Source organism: Nuphar pumila, chromosome 7, assembly GCF_984573655.1.
Source record: "Nuphar pumila chromosome 7, dmNupPumi1.hap1.1, whole genome shotgun sequence".
Taxonomy (NCBI): Eukaryota; Viridiplantae; Streptophyta; class Magnoliopsida; order Nymphaeales; family Nymphaeaceae; genus Nuphar; species Nuphar pumila.
In genome coordinates, this window is record NC_143255.1 from 10,605,428 (window position 1) to 10,624,351 (window position 18,924).

Here is an 18,924-nt window from a genome sequence, read left to right on the forward strand (position 1 = left end):
CTGAGGCAGAGGAAGAAGAAAAAGTGAGGAAGAAAGAAGGGAGAGGAAGAAGAAAGGGGGACGATGATGAGACGTCAGCAATAGGAAGAAGAAGGGAAGAGGGTACCAGGGGTTCATGGGAGAAGAAATGAGAGTTAGACCACGAAGAACTAGGTTCATTTATTCTCTCTTGTTCCAAAGCAGGTTATATGTCCCCCCCCGAACATGGCCGGTACTGAGATCTCATGTTCGGGGCTTCCAAATAGCGCCACGTATACGATCAAGACCGGCATGGTTCCCGATGACAGTCTGCATCATACTGCATCGTAATTTGGTGCCGCAACAAAGACTTAAGTACCCTTTACCGCCATTCGCTTCATCTTCCTCGAACGAACATAAATGCCCTCCTTCTAGAAAACTGAACCGTCGGTTCGTGAAAAGGACAAAACTGCCCTCCATCGTTATCGCGCCAAAACGTTCCGCAGAGTTTGCGTATGTAGCAAGCGTTATGTTGTAGGATTCAAATAGTTCGAAACAATCCATTCTCGCTCTAAGCACTCTACCGGAGATTCTTTGCTTTCATCTGGAGTCGTCGGAGCATCCTTTCCCTTTGTTCCGGAGCATCTGTTTCCGTCTTACCACTGCTTACTCTAAAGTTGGAATATCTAAATTCCCATCGTTTTGGTGAGTTTCGTGTAAGGTTTCTTTCTTCAATCTGAACTTTGCTTCTTATACAACGATTTGTTTCTTATGAACCAAAATATTCTGACAATTTCTAATCATGATGATCGTGTAATGTTTTGTGCAGGTTAGCAATGTCTGCGCCTCATCAGATTAGAGATACCCCGTCGTTCTATGGGTTTTCTATTAGAGAAGTGATCCGCCAGTCCCATCTGTCTAAGGTTTTTGAAAGATACCAAAATATACTTAAGATTGAGAACGATAAAGACAGGAAAAAAGCCTTGGAATCGTATTATGCGGAGGATTATCCATCAGATATCGAGGGTGCGGATCAAAGGAAGAACTCTGAAGGACGAAAAATGCAGAACAAGGATGACGAAGAGAAGGCAAAGGCAAGAAATATTGCTGAGAATTTGAAAAGAAAGCTGAGGATTGACGCACTGGCGAGCGAAAAGATGAAGAAGAATGAGGAGCAGTATCAAAGTTATGTTAGATATTTAATGGATGAAACTGCGGCACAATGTAAGAGGAGAGACTTGGAGCGTAGTGCAATACGAAACAAGGCAAGGCTACTGGAGGAGGAGGAGGAGAGGCGATGGCAAATGAATAAGGAGGATGAAGAGAAGGAACAGAATATTCCTCAATATGAGGAAGAAAAGGAAAGGCGAATGAGGGAGACGGAGTTTGAGGAAGCTAAGGAAATGCAAAGGCAGGAGAAGGAGAATGAGGAAAAGAAGGAAAGACAATGGAAGGAGAATGAGGGGGAAGAAGAGAAGGAAAGCGAAAGGAAGAAGCAGGAGGAAGAATTGGAGGAAAGAAGGAAACAAGAATTGGAAGAGAAAGAAAGGCGGCGGAAGGAGAAGAAGGAGGAAGAAAAGGAAAGGGAAAGAAAGAAGCAGGAGGAGGAAGTGCAGGAAAGGTTAAGGAAGAAGCAGGAGGAAGAGGCGAAAAGGCAGAGAGAAAGGAAGCAGAAGGATGAGGAGAAAAAGCAGAGAGAAAGGAAGGAGAAGGAGGAGGAGGCGAAAAAGGGGAGAGAAAGGATGCAGGAGCAGAAAAGGGAGACAGAAAGGAAGCAGAGGAAGGAAGAGGAGAAAAGGGAGAGAGAAAAGAAGGAGAAGAAGGAGGAGGAGAATAGGGAGAGAGAAAGGAAACAGAAGAAGGAGGAGGAGAAAAGGGAGAGAGAAAGGAAGGAGAAGGAGGATGAGAAAAGGAAGGATAGAGAAAGGATGGAGAAGGAGGCCGAGAAAAGGAAGGCGAGAGAAAGACATGCGATGGTGGAGCCGGTAGAGATGGAGATTGAAAGTCAATTGGTGGCAGTGGACCCACCAGAAAGTCCCAGGTTGGAGGGAGAACGAGAGAAAATAGCGACCAAGGTAAATATATCCGTTCTCTGTGAAGATTTAATAACATGTTTAGCGATTTTGGTATAGCGATTACTGTGTTAGGTATTAATATGTATAGTGATTGCTGTGATAGTCTGTCTGCAGCCAATATTATTTATAGCGGTTAGTATAATAGTATTTATAAGTACAAATGGAACTAAATTACAATTGGTAGGAATAATATGTTATTTTGTGTTACAGGCAATTCACAGGAGAACTAGAGCACCAGGTGAAAAGCTCGGAGGTCAGTGTCAATGACCTGTAGTTCTGTCGTGGTATGGTCAGCTGAGTGCATATCAGAAGGACCGATTACGAAATATGCACTTCGGTGGCCTTTTGGACCAGCAATATTTTGAAACTTGCTAGAATACCATGACCCACCTGGTAAATAAATGGAATGATAAGACGAACACATTCCAGTTTGATTCTTTTGAGATCACCATGACTCTAGAAGATGTGGCGAGGATCACTGGCCTTAAGTGCGATGGCAGTGCTGTCCTGTTACGGCATTCAAACTATAACGCAAGGGAGAAATGCACGGCCCTGTTAGGAATGTCGATGAACGAATAGAGTCAATGTATTTCTGGTGGAATAAATTCCACATTAATGAAGGTCTCATTTTTTCGTAATAAATGGGAAGGCCACTCCGCTACTTGTGCATCTGAAATAGCTGACCAAGAGTTGTGCGGCTTCCTTCTATATTTTTTTGGTCTTACATTATTTTCCGATTGTTCTGGTTCGAGAATAAGTTCCATGTGGCTGCAGTACCTGGCAGACTTAGACGAAGTCGATAACTATGCCTGAGGTGCCGCTATGCTCGCACACTTGTACAGTCAACTCCACCGTGCGAGTAACGGTACGAAAACAGTTGGTGGATTTTGGCCATTTGTTCAGGTATTTGTTGATTACATACTTAGTAATTATAGAACATTCTCATTTCAGGTTGTGGTGATACTAATAATATTGTTTTTGTTAGGCCTGGGCGTTGGAACATATTATCCCATTGCGTCCTCGTTGTGGCCCTCCGATTTGTGGTTTTCCAAAGATCGGTCGTTGGGCTAGAATAAGCGTCGCAGTTTATAATGCTAAGTCTATTTTAGATGGGTTGCAACTAAACGAGGTAAACGTTCTAAAATTCTTTACAATCGCGTCAGCATTTACCATTGAGTATTATAAATTGTTGTAATGTTCAGCATTCTTAAGTATCCATCATTGCAGGATTGTCTTCTGTAGTACATATCGTTGTTGCCATATCATTAAGTAAATAAATGTTAATATATTTATCATTCGTTATTAAAAAGAATTAGCAATATACAGGTTTTATGGAGACCTTATGGAGATGGGGAGGACGATAATGAAGACGTTGTTGCGGAGGCTGCTAGATTGTCTTACTGCGATTTGTGGCTATTCTGCAATTTTGAAGCCGAGTTGCAGCAAGGTAGTCGAGTTCTTCTACAATCTGGCTTCGGGCAGTCTATCCCAAATAAGCCTTTGGAAGTGAGAAGGAAGATGAATAGTGGTGGGGGCAGGAACGTGAATTGGCCCGATCACTATAGGGACGAATTATTAAATTGGAACTCAGGTGGTTTGATCCCTTCTATTTCGAATCCACGTGAAGGACGACAATTTGATCCCTTCTATTTCGAAAGGTATTGGGAACCAATGCGGCGAAATCTGAAGATTGAAAAAATTGTGAACCCATGCCTCCCAACTGCCCCTTCTCATGTTGCAGCCCAACCTCTACAACCAAAACGTCGTCTCTCTTCGGTTACTACGACTGGTCCCTCAGTAACAAAGCGCGAGGAAGAGCGAACACTTGCACTAAAAGAGAACATTGTCTCTACCGCAAGGTTCGAAGTTATGGAGAGGGAGAATAAGAAATTAAAGGCAGAAGTAAGCACTATGGGGATTCAATTGAACTCAGTGGTAGAGATGATGACCAGTTTTCTTAGTAAAGGTCTCGCAATAAAGCTGCCACCCAGGATAGACAGTGCACAAATAAAAAGTGAGAGACAAGTCTATGATATTTCATCTGATTCGTCAAGTGCCTCGGAATAAATCGTAGTTTTTCATTTTTATCACGCTAGGTTATTGTTGTAATTGTATAATGAGTGGTAGTAACGTGACATTGTTTTATTGTTTAATTCTTTATTATTACATCTTTTCGTCTGTGGATCTCGGTAATAAATAAACTTTAATCGAAAATAGATATTTGTTCAAAAATCGTGGCATTGCCTAACCTCTCTGGCATCGCTAAGATATATCATTTATGTTTAGCAATCGCTTTATTTGTCTCCGCCTCGAAAGAATATCGCATTAAGGATTGGCGATGTAAGCCGTGAACAATAATTTAACGAGTTCTGACGGAGTAAATGATAACAGTCAATAGCGATAATAAAAGGGTTTGTCGTTGCATGAATATATCGATGTATCCATATACGATAATCAATAGAATAATCGTGAAAGATTATTCATACCTAAAAGCTTGTTATAATGCGACCGACAAACGAGGGCTTTTTTATTATTTAAAATTGAATAATTAAATTTCCGGGGTGTTTCCGAAAAAGTCTAGCATGTGAGACAACGTATTTTTAATTATTTCTATCGAAAAAAGGGCGGTTTGTGGAAAGACGTATTTTTAATTTTTTCGAAAGCAAGCATTTAATTTGGCGGCGGCTATCGAAAAAAGGGCGGCATGCGAAACGACATATTTTTATTTATTTAAAACGCAATCATTTAATTAGCGCGCTGTTTTTCGAAAATGTCCGGCATGTGAGACGACGTATTTTTAATTATTTCTATCGAAAAAAGGCGGTTTGTGGAAAGACGTATTTTTAATTTTTTCAAAAGCAAGCATTTAATTTGGCGGCGGCTATCGGAAAAAGGGCGGCATGCAAAACGACATATTTTTATTTATTTAAAACGCAATCATTTAATTAGCGGGCTGTTTTCGAAAAAGGGTTTTCGAAAAAGGGCGGGACGTTAAAGGACTTTACCTTTGTATTTGACTGAGGATGGCGTTTCCGTATCTGCGTTGCAAAGGTGCCATCGATATCTCCGTCCAGCCATGGCGCCGAAGAAGGGGACAATCGGAGCAGTACGACCAGCCATGGCGTCCAAGAAAATGACTACTAGGCCAATACGACCCGGCACGACGCCAAAGACGATGGGAGCACTACGACCGAGCACGGGGGCAACCGAGGGGACGATGGTAGCAAAACGACCACGCACGGCGCCAATAGAGAGGACAATGGGAGCAAAACGACCAGGCACGGCGACAACGGAGAGGACGATGGGAGCAAAACGGCCAGGCACAGCGCCAATGGAGAAGACAACCACATCCACAGTACCAGCATTAGCGCTTAAGACGTATATTTTTTGAAACGCCTCAGCGGTTTAGTCAACATTTGCCTTTTCATGTCGTATTTGGACTATTGTTGTTTACTGTAGACATTAATTTCAATGTCGAATCCTGAATACCACGCTCATGGTGCACACAGTTCAACATCCACAGGCAAGGTTGGGCGGCAACGCCCTGACAAGTGCGTAGATGACATCGAGCAGATGCAAGATGAATTTGAAGTTGGGAACACTATCAGTAATTTTGTAAGTATTTAACCACTATCAATTTCTAGGTCGTTCCGGTTTGTATGTTTTGAAGTTCATAAATTTGTGCAACCAGACAATGTGTGATTTTGTCAATTACATCCAGAGCAACCCAAAGAGCAATACAGTTCGCATCATCAGCCATTATTTCATGATATGTCTGGTCCGTTGGTTTTTTGTTTGCTTTTATGACGTACTCACATTTCTTGGTGGTTAAATCTTACTATTTCGTGCAATAGATGTACGCCCGTCAAAAGCCATACAACATTGGATTCAGAGATGCACTACCTTGTTGGAACAGTGATGATGAGTGCCTAGACATTTCAAAATTTGGAAAGCTAATTGAACAAACCTCTTCTCCAAGGTTTAGTCGTAACATCCCCATCACGATATGTCTGCGAAACATGAAAAATTATTTTATCGATTCGCAGATTTTACTTCCTACACTCAGACAAAATCCTGCCCATTGGGTCCTATACGAGATGAATTTTCTTGAAAAACAACTATGGTGCTACAACTCATTGGACTGCGACATTGGCGTAGAACGCGACGCTATGCATTTGGTATGCTTGTGCCCATAGGTGAATCTTAGCTTTTCGAGGTGGACCGGACTGTAATATATTATCCCTTTATCACAGGCGGGATTCCTTAACGGGCTTGGTGTCGACATTGCCGAGTGAATGTTGCTCTGTGCTGACGATGCACATTTACAAAGTAATGGGGTCGATTGTGGCATCTTCGTAATGAAGCATATTGAAGCAATATACAATGGAGAAGAACCTTGTTTCCACGCTGTATGAGCTTTGTATCCGATGTTATTGTTTATTCCTGTTATATATTGGTTTCACATTACATGTTTTGTTGCAGGATCATATGCCGAAAATACGCTACGAAATATGCCAACAATTGATTGAGTTTAAAAAGAACGACAGACAAAATATGTGAAGTGAAACATATCGATTGTTCTGTCTGTACAACCTAACGAGCTCCGCCATCACCATTCTCTCCCACATCCTCGACAACAACCCAGTCGGTGCAGTCGCGCTGGGGATTGCCAGCAGAAGCTCCACCATTGTTGTATACGCATAACCAATGCTGGTAGAAGTTGTTCTTCTGTAATGAAAAATACTGTACGGAGATAGATATTTCTAAAAATCGCATTCAGTGAACGTATCAATAAGAAAGGTTTGTTCTCAGAAATCGGTGTTTTGCTGAACCTACGGTAAGGTACGCCTAAGGCGATTTCTTGGGACGCGTGTGTACGTACTTTTGGATTTATTTGAGATCGAAAAATTTGGTCCAATCGCATTGATTAATATTTGGAATAGCCCCCACATTGTTCAATTTCATCATTTTTAATGAAGATTTGTTTTTGGTTTAATGAAACTGACGTATATACTTGATTGACGGAGGGTGATGGGACGTTTCATTAATATTTGGATGACACAACACACTTCCACTTTGCTTCGCGAATAAGGAACCGACAAATCGGTAATTCCTGCGTATTTGACGCAGTTGTCGTATCCATTTATACTTTTTTCATGTCTGCAAGATCATAATTGAAGGAAACGTCATTTAAAATTCAAGAAATTTTCTAAGTCTTTCACAAGCTTTCATGGTGGTACCAGTGTAGTTGACGGTAGACCACTAAGCGTATGGCTTTGTACTATTCGTAAAATACGAAAGCTACATTAATGACCCTTATTCACCACTTTTTTCATATGCTAGCAATAAAGTGATGTTTAAGCATACAACATTTCATAGCGATGTTGAATATTATCATTTCGAACATTAGAAGTCTTTGTTCATTAAAATACATCGCAGTCTCACTCAGCGACTTTAACCACTCCGGTTGAGCGCACATCAATTATCAATTGCAAGCCTTTTAGATGCTCGCGAGGGCGCCTTCACTTTCTCCTCCGCAATTAGAAAGGACGTCAATTTTTTGCAGAGTTCTTCGCGGAATCCGGGTATATCAACCTGCAAAAACAGATTGTAAGGTAGAAGCAATAGACATGCACTTAATCCCCAATAACAGAGGCGAAGAAATGGCATACAGCGTCCAATAAGGGTTCTGCACCATTGTATATTGCTTCAATGTACTTCATTACAAATACCCCGCAATCAACGCCATTATCTTGTAAAGGAGCATTGTATGCCGTGCGATAGATCCACTTGCTAGCATCGACTCCCAAAATGGCTTTGAGGAAACCGATATGAGAATAATGCGACAAACAATAAATTCATGACCCCAGTACACGACTTGTTCCTCATATAGATATTGAAACTTACGAGATGGGAAATGTCTAGCCGTAAACCACTGTGAACTTCCAACGAATTGTAACACCATAGTTGTTTTTCGCGTAAATCCATCACGTATAAGACTCAATGCTTTTCAGATTGCCATAGTGTAGGAATCAATATCTGCAATTAGATCGAAAAATTGATGTTAGCACTTGTTATACTGTAATATTGCACTGTAGGTTTGTTTGCTTACCTTTTCACTTGACAAAGGGTCTCTGCAGTGATTACCGTTAACCCAATAAGGTATGCCGTCTTGAAATCCACTAGAGTATGGCAAACAGCGTAAGATAGTCTGCAAACCCAAACATTGCTAACAATAACGATAACATACGAATCAATTGGAATAAATCAAAGACGGAAAACAACATTAAATAAAATTGATATACCATGAAATACGGGCTTACGACGCATACAGTCTCGCTTGGTGCGCTGCTTTTAATATAACTGACTAAATCGGATATAGTCTGTTTGCAGCAAATATGTTGTTGTTAACGGACGTACACATGGCTTACGTATATAGACAACTGCTACTAGTTTTATACTAACAAAATTACTGATCATGTTGTAATGTGCGAATTCACTCTGCATTCTGTTGATGTCCTCCAGGAGTGATTGACTAAGTTTTCGCCCAACTTCGTCGGTGGATGTTCGACTGAAATGAATGCGGACATTGCAACGAACGATATTGAAATTACATTATACAGTACACAAAACACAAATCGCGAAAAACGGCATGAAACAGACGGATTTTGATGAAAATGTAGACGATGTGTAGAAAATATACCCATGATTCGCCATTGTTGATCGTGTAGCTATCTTCATCTGTGTAGGTTTGTATGTATGAAGGAACCGTCTGTTTGATTGTTGCTGGTTCACGAAGTAGAAGACAAACCTAGCTTCTAGTACTCGTGCGACTATTTATGACCTAAAAGATGTACTGCTCAACCAACATGATCAATGAATACTGTACGACAAATCAAACATTTAATGTTATCCGTTTTAACTGAGTAATTCCACTTCATATTCGCTGCATGGCGATTTGTGGTTATCGTTGAATAGCGATTTGTGCAACAATACTCAGCCTTTGTAAAGGGTGTTAGTCAGCGCCGATTTGCGGTGTTAAACGATACTAGTATAAATTGATAGTGAACGTTTGTCCATAAAAACCCCACGGATCTAAAAAAAACCCACGGGTTGAACCACATATCTTAAGAAATGAAGTGAGGAAGAGAAAAGACACATTGACTAGCCTTTTATTTATAATATATGGATACAACATTTCACAGAATAACAATAATGATTTCAAAAGGCAATTGGAGGTGTCACAGGAGTCTCGTGTGGGCCATTAATTTAGTTGTTATGCCTCTTTGCATGCCCCGATCTCCACAATGCCGGATTTTTTTTTGCGTTTATAGTCATTTGTCACTAACATCTTGCGGTCCGTGGTTGGATTTGCTTAAATCGATAGATAGCGATATTTTGCTTCTGCATGAAGTCAATCGATGACATCATTGTATGGCGATCTGTGGTTATCGAAGATTAGCGATATGTGGGATCGCATCATAGCGATTTGAGGGCATTGTTTGACTGTCGATTTAAGCGCGATGACAATGGTTGTTCAAGTAAGCTTTTTTGGGGCATTGACCAAGGTTGCGCTTCATTTTATGGTCCAAGTAGGCTTTCAACCGCGCAGGTGATAGCATACTTAGATCATAAAATGGAACGCAACCTTGCTCATTGGCCGAAAAAAACTTACTTGTACAACCTTTGTCATCCCGCTTTGATCGACATTCGAACAATACACTCAAATCCCTTCGCTGTGATGCCACATATCGCTAATCAACGATAATCACAAATCGCCATACAGTGATGTCATCGATCGACTTCATGCAGAAGCCAAAAATCGCTATCTATCAATTTAAGAAAATCCAACCACGGACCGCAAGTCGTCAGTGACAAATGACTGTAAACGCAAAAACAAATCCGGCATTGTGGAGATCGGGGCATGCAAAGAAGCATAACAACTAAATTACTGGCCCACACGAGACTCATGTGTCCCATACCTATCTGTCGATTGCATCAGAGCTTGTCATGAAAGAGAAAATATTAGACACTGAATTAAGTTTCACAAGCAATGCATACCTCCTCGCAACATTGATTACATACCAAAAGACTTGTAAAACTGTAGTGATCGTTGCCGGAACTCAGGTCGGGAGGAATGTAGGTTTCAACGTTTGGTGGTACTTCGGTATGGTATTGCTGCATGATGGACATTACACGAGTTAGCTATTTGACAAGCTTATCGCAATGGGAAGCAATATAATGTTTTACATACCTGTTCATTGCAAGGGCCTTGTTGTTTTTTATTACAGGTAGGTTGTTTCTTAATCCTCTTCTTGCCAACCAATTCTAATGCACCCTTTGCCCTCCGACGACTGCGATCAGAGGCAGGTTTTCTTTTGATACCCTTCGCTTCATGAATATGTCCATCATAATCAACAACGTTCACTACTGACTTGTTGAAGATAATGTTTACGCTTCGGTGCAACTTCTCAGGAGTGTCAAGCGAAACATGATTTTGACCTACGCTTTTCGATCCCATTATCTTCGTCTGGTATTCATTCGCTGCAACGGACTTAATGTGAATTAACTCCACGTTTTCAAGTAACTTCGTTGCAGCTTTTCTCACACATGCATAGCCTTCTTCACTTCTCGATGCCAAATCAGCAACATGCATGAATGACCTACACAGTTGTTGGTAACGAGAGCCTATGTGGCACTTCTCGTCAACACCAGATTTACTCGCATTGTCCATAACGAGCATTTCAATCTTCGCGCGTCTGGTCCATCTTCGCATTACGTAAGACTCAGGTATTTCTTGTATCTTCTCTTGATTGAGTTCCTTTAATGCATGACAACATAGAATGCCTTTGAATTCATACATTTTGCACGAGCATTCTACCCTTTCGTTGTCAACATTGTACGTGACATGTGCTTCTTGCCTTTCCTGATGCTTTTCGCCCTGACAAAAAATATGGTATTTGTGCATATTCTCGGTTTGCACGAGTCCTTCTATTTTGCAATTCATGACATGCAACACCTCTTTCTTGATCCATTCAAATACAGTTAGTGTATACAGAGCTGCAGGTCGCATCAATATTTCCATGCCAAAAGTTTGAGGTCGTGTATTGAAGCATTTGACGTCTTGTTCAAGCTCATTTTGTCTTAGACCCTCTACAAATAATTCATATTGTTCCATGAAACGAAACATTGTTAAACATGAATACAGGATTTTCTTCAGGGTGGCATGCATAGATTCGGCTCTTTGTGTGCTTATCATACCTGCACAAAAGTATTGTCTTCCATATGCCAATGCCCACTTCTCTTTTTCTGCATATAAATTTTGTAACCACAGACAGTCATTAAGGTCGTATGTCTTAATCATTTTTGTCCCAATCCGACTTAAAAGTGACCTCGTCTACGCTATGAAGTACACACCTTGTAAACATTTTGTCAAACCCTGTATTCTGATTAAATATGTGTCCTATGTTCTTTGCTGCATTTTGAAAGATATGCCACAAACATAGGCGATGATGTGCATATGGCCACACATGAAGCACTGCAGCCGCAATTGCGTGATCACCATCTGTAAGTACAATTTCAGGATGCTTCCCGTTCATTGCCTGTGTAAATACTCTGAACAACCACTCAAAGCTTTCCTTGGTCTGGTCATACACAAAAGCACTGCCTAATATACAACTCTGTGCGTGATGGTTCACTCCCACAAACTGCGCAAATGGCCACTGTTCAATATTAATCTTTACTGTAGTATCAAACACAAGCACATCATTGAAGCATTCATAATCTACTCTAGACTTTGAATCTTCCCAAAACATATTCGCAGCATATCCATCTTCGTCCACTTACATTGCACTAAAGAAACCATGTTCATTGCTTGATTTATTCTGTGAGTAGCGAACCAAACAAATATTTCTTCGTTCTTCATGTTATCTGTTCTCTTCCTTCTCAAGTGGTTTTTTAGATCCAAAGGAGTGAATGGCACATTTTCGCGACCACCATCTATGCGGGTAAACAAATTGTATGTCTTCCTTGGTGCAATGCCGGCGCTATCGGCTATTTCAGCCATTGCAACATGCGCTACAGTTACTTTACGATGTGACCTTAGCATAGCAGTCACAAATATTGCAGATCAATCATGATTATGATCACTGATTAAAGTACGCACGATAAATTTCCCATTCAGATGTCTTCTCAAAACCAATCTCGCCTGACATCCATATCTTGATTCTGGCATGCTCCTTGTTGGATTTCTCATTGATTTCTTCCAACCTTGCTTAGAACAGACATATGTCTTTCTAACCAAGACACCCTGTGCATTTTTTGACCAAGAAAACCTTCTCACACTAAAGCCAACTTTTAAGGCATAATCATTGTAAAATTTATATGCATCTTCCTCGTTATTAAACTGCATTCCTTCTACAGGAACATAGTCACGTGTAATTCCATGTACATTCCCAGTTCCTACTATATGAAAATCTACCTCATTATTGAATTGCATTTCTTCTCCTGAAACATTCAAGTCAAGTGTACTTCCGTGTACATTCCCGGGGCCTACACTTTTATTATGTGCACTGTCATCAAAATCTACCTCATTATTGAATTGCATTTCTTCGCCTAAAACATTCAAGTCAAGTGTACTTTCGTGTACATTCCTGGGGCCTACACTTTTATTATGTGCACTGTCATCAAAATCTACCTCATTATTGAATTGCATTTCTTCTCCTGGAACATTCAAGTCAAGTGTACTTCCGTGTACATTCCTGGGGCCTACACTTTTATTATGTGCACTGTCATGGTAGTCTAACTCATCATTGAATTGCATTTCTTCCGCTGGAACATTCAAGTCAAGAGTGGGTCTAATGCCTGCACCCTTCTTTTCATGTGAATTGTTAGTGCAGATGTTCAATACTTCAGTTGCGTCATAAGTATAGATATTCAATTCTCTAGATCTTTCGATGGATTCAGCTACATCGTCTTTATTACAACCTGATGATAAGCTCAACAATGTTTTAAGCAATATATCAATTTGTGTTTTGCAGCAAAATAGCAAACAAATCGAAATTAACTAACAAAACGGGAGTCTGTTACTAATACAACGGTTTGAGATACAATGCATACGATGAATGAATGTAGGATACCTGATGGGGTAGAGGCCCTTCCTAGCATCTGCAAACAAGCATTCTTGTCAATAGGTCCCAACGTCTTACAAATATCGATAAGTTTCCAACCTTCGTAAGAACAAGATCTACCTGCAATAACCAGACAATGCCTTAATGGCACATAAGATGACATGCCTTCTTCATCAATCGCATGATGAGATGAAAATCTACTCACGCTGCCTTAATGGCACTGGTTGGAATGTTTGTGCATCATTGCTTTCTTCGATAATGCCTAACAACAACGTCAAATAAAATAAGACAGTGGAATGTTTTGTAAGCAATATATCAATTTGGGTTAGCAAGCGGCATAGCTTTACTACGATTTAATCAGGATGCATATAACAACGGATACCACTAGGGTTAAGCAAGTCAAAGCAACGATTTAATGCATGACAGTATCAAATCAAGTGCAGTTTGATGTTTGCTTATACTAAGCATCGACTTATCGCTTACCATGCCAATAAAATACACATGTCGTACATGTGTGTTGACGATAACGATCTCATAATATCCACGAGGCTCTAAAGCGAGTTCAATAGAAGTCGCTGAGAGAGCAGCGATATGCATGCGAAAATCGCCCCGTCATTCGTGTAACGATGTGTTTCTGTATCCACATGTTTTCAAAGTCTGTGTACAAATATCTTACAAATACATATTACATGAAATATAATATCTTACACAAACGATATGTATGCATAGCGATTTGTAAGATATTGAAAATCGATGCGGCAGTTTAGCATAATAACTTACAAATTGACGATACAAAACCATACTATCTAAAAGGTTGATAAATATATCGCACAATAAATTACAAATCGATTAGGAAGAACTTGAGCATAATAGCAAACAAATCGATATTAACTAACAAAAATGTATCTCACAAAAACGGGAGTCTGTTACTAATACAGCGGTTTGAGATACAATGCATACGATGAATGAATGTAGGATACCTGATGGGGTAGAGGCCCTTCCTAGCATCTGCAAACAAGCATTCTTGTCAATAGGTCCCAGCGTCTTACAAATATCGATAAGTTTCCAACCTTCGTAAGAACAAGATCTACCTGCAATAACCAGACAATGCCTTAATGGCACATAAGATGACATGCCTTCTTCATCGATCGCATGATGAGATGAAAAGCTACTCACGCTGCCTTAATGGCACTGGAAGGAATGTTTGTGAATCTTTGCTTTCTACCATGATGCCTAACGACAGCAAAAATGAAGAGAAGACACTAGAATGTTTTGTAACACAAGGCAGGCACGAGAAGGCGACAGTGTGTTGTACAACAGGATAAAAAACAAGGCGGAAAGCTAAACTGGAAACGAAAGCAAAGTTTTGGTTGATAATGGGAGCAACTGTTACAGCAGATGGTGCAGGGGTTTAATGAATAGGGAACGTCTCCACTTTAAATGGTTAACATCAAACTTTCTGGATGGAGGACTTTTTTGTCTTTTTATCGACCGGTCGTTTCACAACTTTTGAATGGAGGATATTTTTGTCATTTCCTCGAACCGTCAATTCAGGGCAGGAAAAGCAAGTAAGGGTGATTCAGTCTTTGCAACAGCACCAGATTCCGATGCAAAGTTATGTCAACATACACGGGAATACGAGCCCCATGTGCATGAATACGTGGCGCTCATTCGATCCCCCGAACACAGACGTGGGATTCAGTGAATCATCGGGGGCGAACATACACCACCCTCTCCTCTTGTTCAGTCTCGCCCTTCACGAGGGCGTTTTAGGATTCAGATTTTTTTATTTTATTTTAATGAATAGCGTCTATAGCGATGGAGAGATCCGTCGGTAGAGTGCAAAGGCCGACCATCGCTATTTTCCACTTTCCTTTCGGTGATGGAAACCAAAAAATCATATCGAATTTCTCAAAAATCAACTAGATGGAATTCCATAATCACAGGCATGATGCTAAGAGGTGAACACATGCACAGACATGTAGTCAGATCTATCAACATTGAATCGTGTAGTTAGAAAACAATTGCAACGAAAGGACCAGATGCAGAATTAAGGTAACACAAGAAGCACTAATTTAGGAGTTCGAATACAACCTCCGGAGGAGGGGATGTTAGGGATCGAGTTGGACCCGTATCCGAGGTTGCCATGGAGGACCGGCGGACCCTGGTGGGGCCCACCTGGGAGGACGACTTTCCCTATTTGTGGGAGAGTGGAATGATATAGACTGATTTATGAGGTGCCTAAAAGTAGGCTTGGCTAATTTTGACCAAGTCAAGTCAATGAGATCTCTACTAGATTTAGCCTAAGCCAAAAAAATGGCTCATCTATAAATAGCTTTAGTTCAAGTATCTATTTTTAGCTTATGTTAGGTAGGTTTTATTTCAAATTAGATTCATATTTAATTTTAACTGGGTAACTTATGTAGAGGTTTTAAGGACCATGAAGCCTATATATAGGTTATATAATCCCATTTTGAGAATCATGAAATGAATTGAATCTTTACTTTTCCCTCTCAAAATAGTTTCTCTTTTTCTCTCTCTTTATATATATATATATATATATATATATATATATATATATATATATATATATATATATATATATATATATATATATATATATATATATATATATATATATATATATATAGATATTCTAGAAACTCTCTTTCTCATTTTGATTCTCTTAGTCATTAGAGAGTAGGCCTCTAGTAGGTCGTGGCACTTAGTGGGACATTGACTGCAGCCCAAGACCCAAGTACATGTGGCTAAATCCAAGGAGCTGGTGGCCTAGCTATCTCGAACTCACCTTAGTGGAACCGACTTGACTAAGCCTAGACAACCTGAGTAAGTCCACTTATTCGTTACCTTAGCCCTAAACCGATGTTTGAACTCACTTAACCCGTGTACAGCCCAAGACTGGCCAAATTCTGTTGGTGTTAACATGATTTAGTCTGACTTGCGTTAGTCATAATTTTCGAATCACTTGGAATCTATAGTTGAGATTTTAACCCTAGACCCTCCCTGACTAAATTTCTCGATTTATAGTCATCCCAGTAGCGAGAACTGATTTTTCTATTACAACTTGTCTAAGTCAAATCTCAGTCTAGAACCAGTAAAATCCTAGACCCAGTTGCCACTTCCTGAACCTGTAACCCTATGAAGTTTGGACCTGAATTTTTTTCAGAAACTAGATCCATGTGTTTAAAAACTTCTCTCAAAATTTGGCATTTTTCTCTGCATCCGTTTGGGAGATCTGATTTTTTTTCCCAGACCTTGACAGAACCTAAAAGAACCAGCTTTCCTGTTTACCCAAGTTGACCCACTTGACCCTAGTCCGAACTCATGGGCCCAAGCACGCATCAATAGGAAATGGGAAACTGTTTATGTCTGCTGCATTCCACTTTGTTTTTCCTTTTTTCTTTGTTATTTGTATTCTTTGTTCTCAGTAAAAAAAAACAAAACCAAGAAAAAAATGGCAATGTATGAATTGGCATGGTGCATTTTACTGAAATCCGTTTACCGCTGATCCTTTTCCTCTGTTCAGGTATTGTTCAAACAACAAACTTACTCAGAAGAGTGACGTTTATGGCTTTGGAGTAGTCCTCCTTGAGCTGATAACAGGCCAACATGCCGTAACAATGCTTGAAGGACAAGCAACCCTCCTCGTTAAACAGGTGGAACCTATGATTAATAGGGGGGCCATCCGCGACATTTTGGACCCCGTGTTGCAAGGGCAACATGATATCCGCTCTATAGCGAAAGTTGCAGATCTAGCGATGACATACACTGCAGTGACATCATCGATGAGGCCCACTATGTCACAGGTTGTGAATCAATTGACAGAGGCCATGACATCTGGAGGGAAAACTAAAAGTCTCAGCATCGAGGGAAGCTCCACATCCATATCATAGCTGGCATGACATCAATGTCAGCAGGTAATCCTGCTCAATTGGACACAGATCCAATTATTCATCCATCAACAAGGTAAAGGCAGGCATTTACATGTCATCATGGATCTTATGACAACATTGGTTCTCTAGCAAGGAGAATAACCCAAAGTACTTTTCTATGTAGTAAATGGTGTGGTTTGTTATTCATACTATTAACACTTGCTCAAGCATTTTCGCATGGATTGGTAAACTAGTTGTATTTGTTAAACTGGGAGTTTTACTCGATTAATTAAAAAAACAAAAAAGATTCCACAGAGGTCTCCAGTGTAACTATCAAGCCATTCCAAATCTTAACGTGCCATGTTGAGGTGATCAGTGATCGGGCGAACAGTGAAGTCTAACGTGAGACGTGGTTATGTGATCATGCTTCGTTCGGATTATTTATAGCAGCTTTCGGTAAGTGGCTCTTCCAAGTCCATTTAAGCTAATATTGTGTTATGGGTCCACACCACACTTTTACTGTGCACATTCTGGGTATGGGTGTGTCTGTATCAATGCGATGCTCACCAAAATTTCATAGACATTATTCACTTTTCTATCGTAGGACTTTTGTTTGATTTCGAGAAGTCGGCGATGAGAAGGGAGGCATTGATAGGCGATACACCGCCTGCAGGTGGATAACACTCATTGTCCTCACTCAAGTAATTAAAATTGGAAACATACCTCTTAACTAAATCTTCTACAATACAAGTAATTTTGAGTGGTCCTTTAATGACCTCTTAACTAAGTATATTTAAGAGAAATAAAGATTGAAGGTTGAGAAAGTGACTTTTCATCAAAAAAATTTGAAGGATGAGAATGATTGAAATTTAGTATAACCTTTCATCCTTAAATCGATAAACAGTTAGAGAGAACAATTAAGACACTCAAGGACATGTTGCAGGCATGTATCCTAAAATGGGCAGGTGATTGAAGTAAGTATTTAAAACTCACAGAGTTTGCTTATAATAATAATTATCATGTTAGTATTTTCATGGCATCATATGAGGTGACTATGTAGATCTCTCATTTGTTGAAGTGATGTGGGCAATAAGACAATGAAATCATCGATTGTACTTCAACATTATTATAAGATCCATATTTTTTTAATAAATTTTTAAATAAGAATAAGAAGTATTTTTATGTAGTTTTATCGTATTGACCTAGAATGTAAGACAAAGAAATTTTGCAAAGCTAATTATACTCAGGATGCATATATTCTCATAAACATATGCTCAAACATTCAAGGAGTCATATTTCACTCATTTGACAAATTTGAGAAAATTTTGTAGAGCCAATCTGAGTTGTCTCGTCAAGACGAAGAGAATGACATACTTATTTTTTTTTTTGCAAAAAATATCGACGAAACCTTAAAAATGTGCATCCCCCTCAAAAATAACACATGGACCTCATATAAATATCCCGCAAAAATATCTTGTGAGCCCCACATAAATATCTCATGAAAATATCTAGTGGGCCCCACAGGAATATATATATTATTTTAGCCTTAAGTTTAGATATGGATCGAATGATCTGAATGGATTGAATTCAGTCCCTATCCACACTCAAGATCCATAAACCTTGGCTATAAATATAATGAGACCCTTTCTTTTAAAAAATCGTCCACAATCCTCTCTCTCTTATTTTTTCTCTCCCCTTTCTCTTTCATGGTTCTAGCCTTCTCCAAGCCTACTTGAGGTGAGCCTGGACCTGCTTGACCTGGCCTAAGCCCACTTGGGTCAAGACTACTTGACTTACCACGTTATCTTTTCTCTCTCTCTCTTCTTTTGTTTTTTGTTTTAGCTTGGGTTAAGTACACTTGACCTACAC

The 18,924-nt window shown here is 39.9% G+C and overlaps 1 protein-coding gene across 1 annotated transcript in view; it reads left to right on the forward strand.

Moving 5' to 3' along the window:
• Window positions 1-17,369, forward strand: part of LOC149831114 (senescence-induced receptor-like serine/threonine-protein kinase) — a 45,547-nt gene extending 28,178 nt beyond the window's left edge. Inside the window, exon 13 of the mRNA XM_090013673.1 lies at window positions 16,710-17,369. Within this exon, the coding sequence (XP_089869799.1) occupies window positions 16,710-17,076 (367 nt within the window). The 3' untranslated portion in view covers window positions 17,077-17,369. The remainder of the gene's footprint in view (window positions 1-16,709) is intronic.
• Window positions 17,370-18,924: the final 1,555 nt, after the last annotated feature.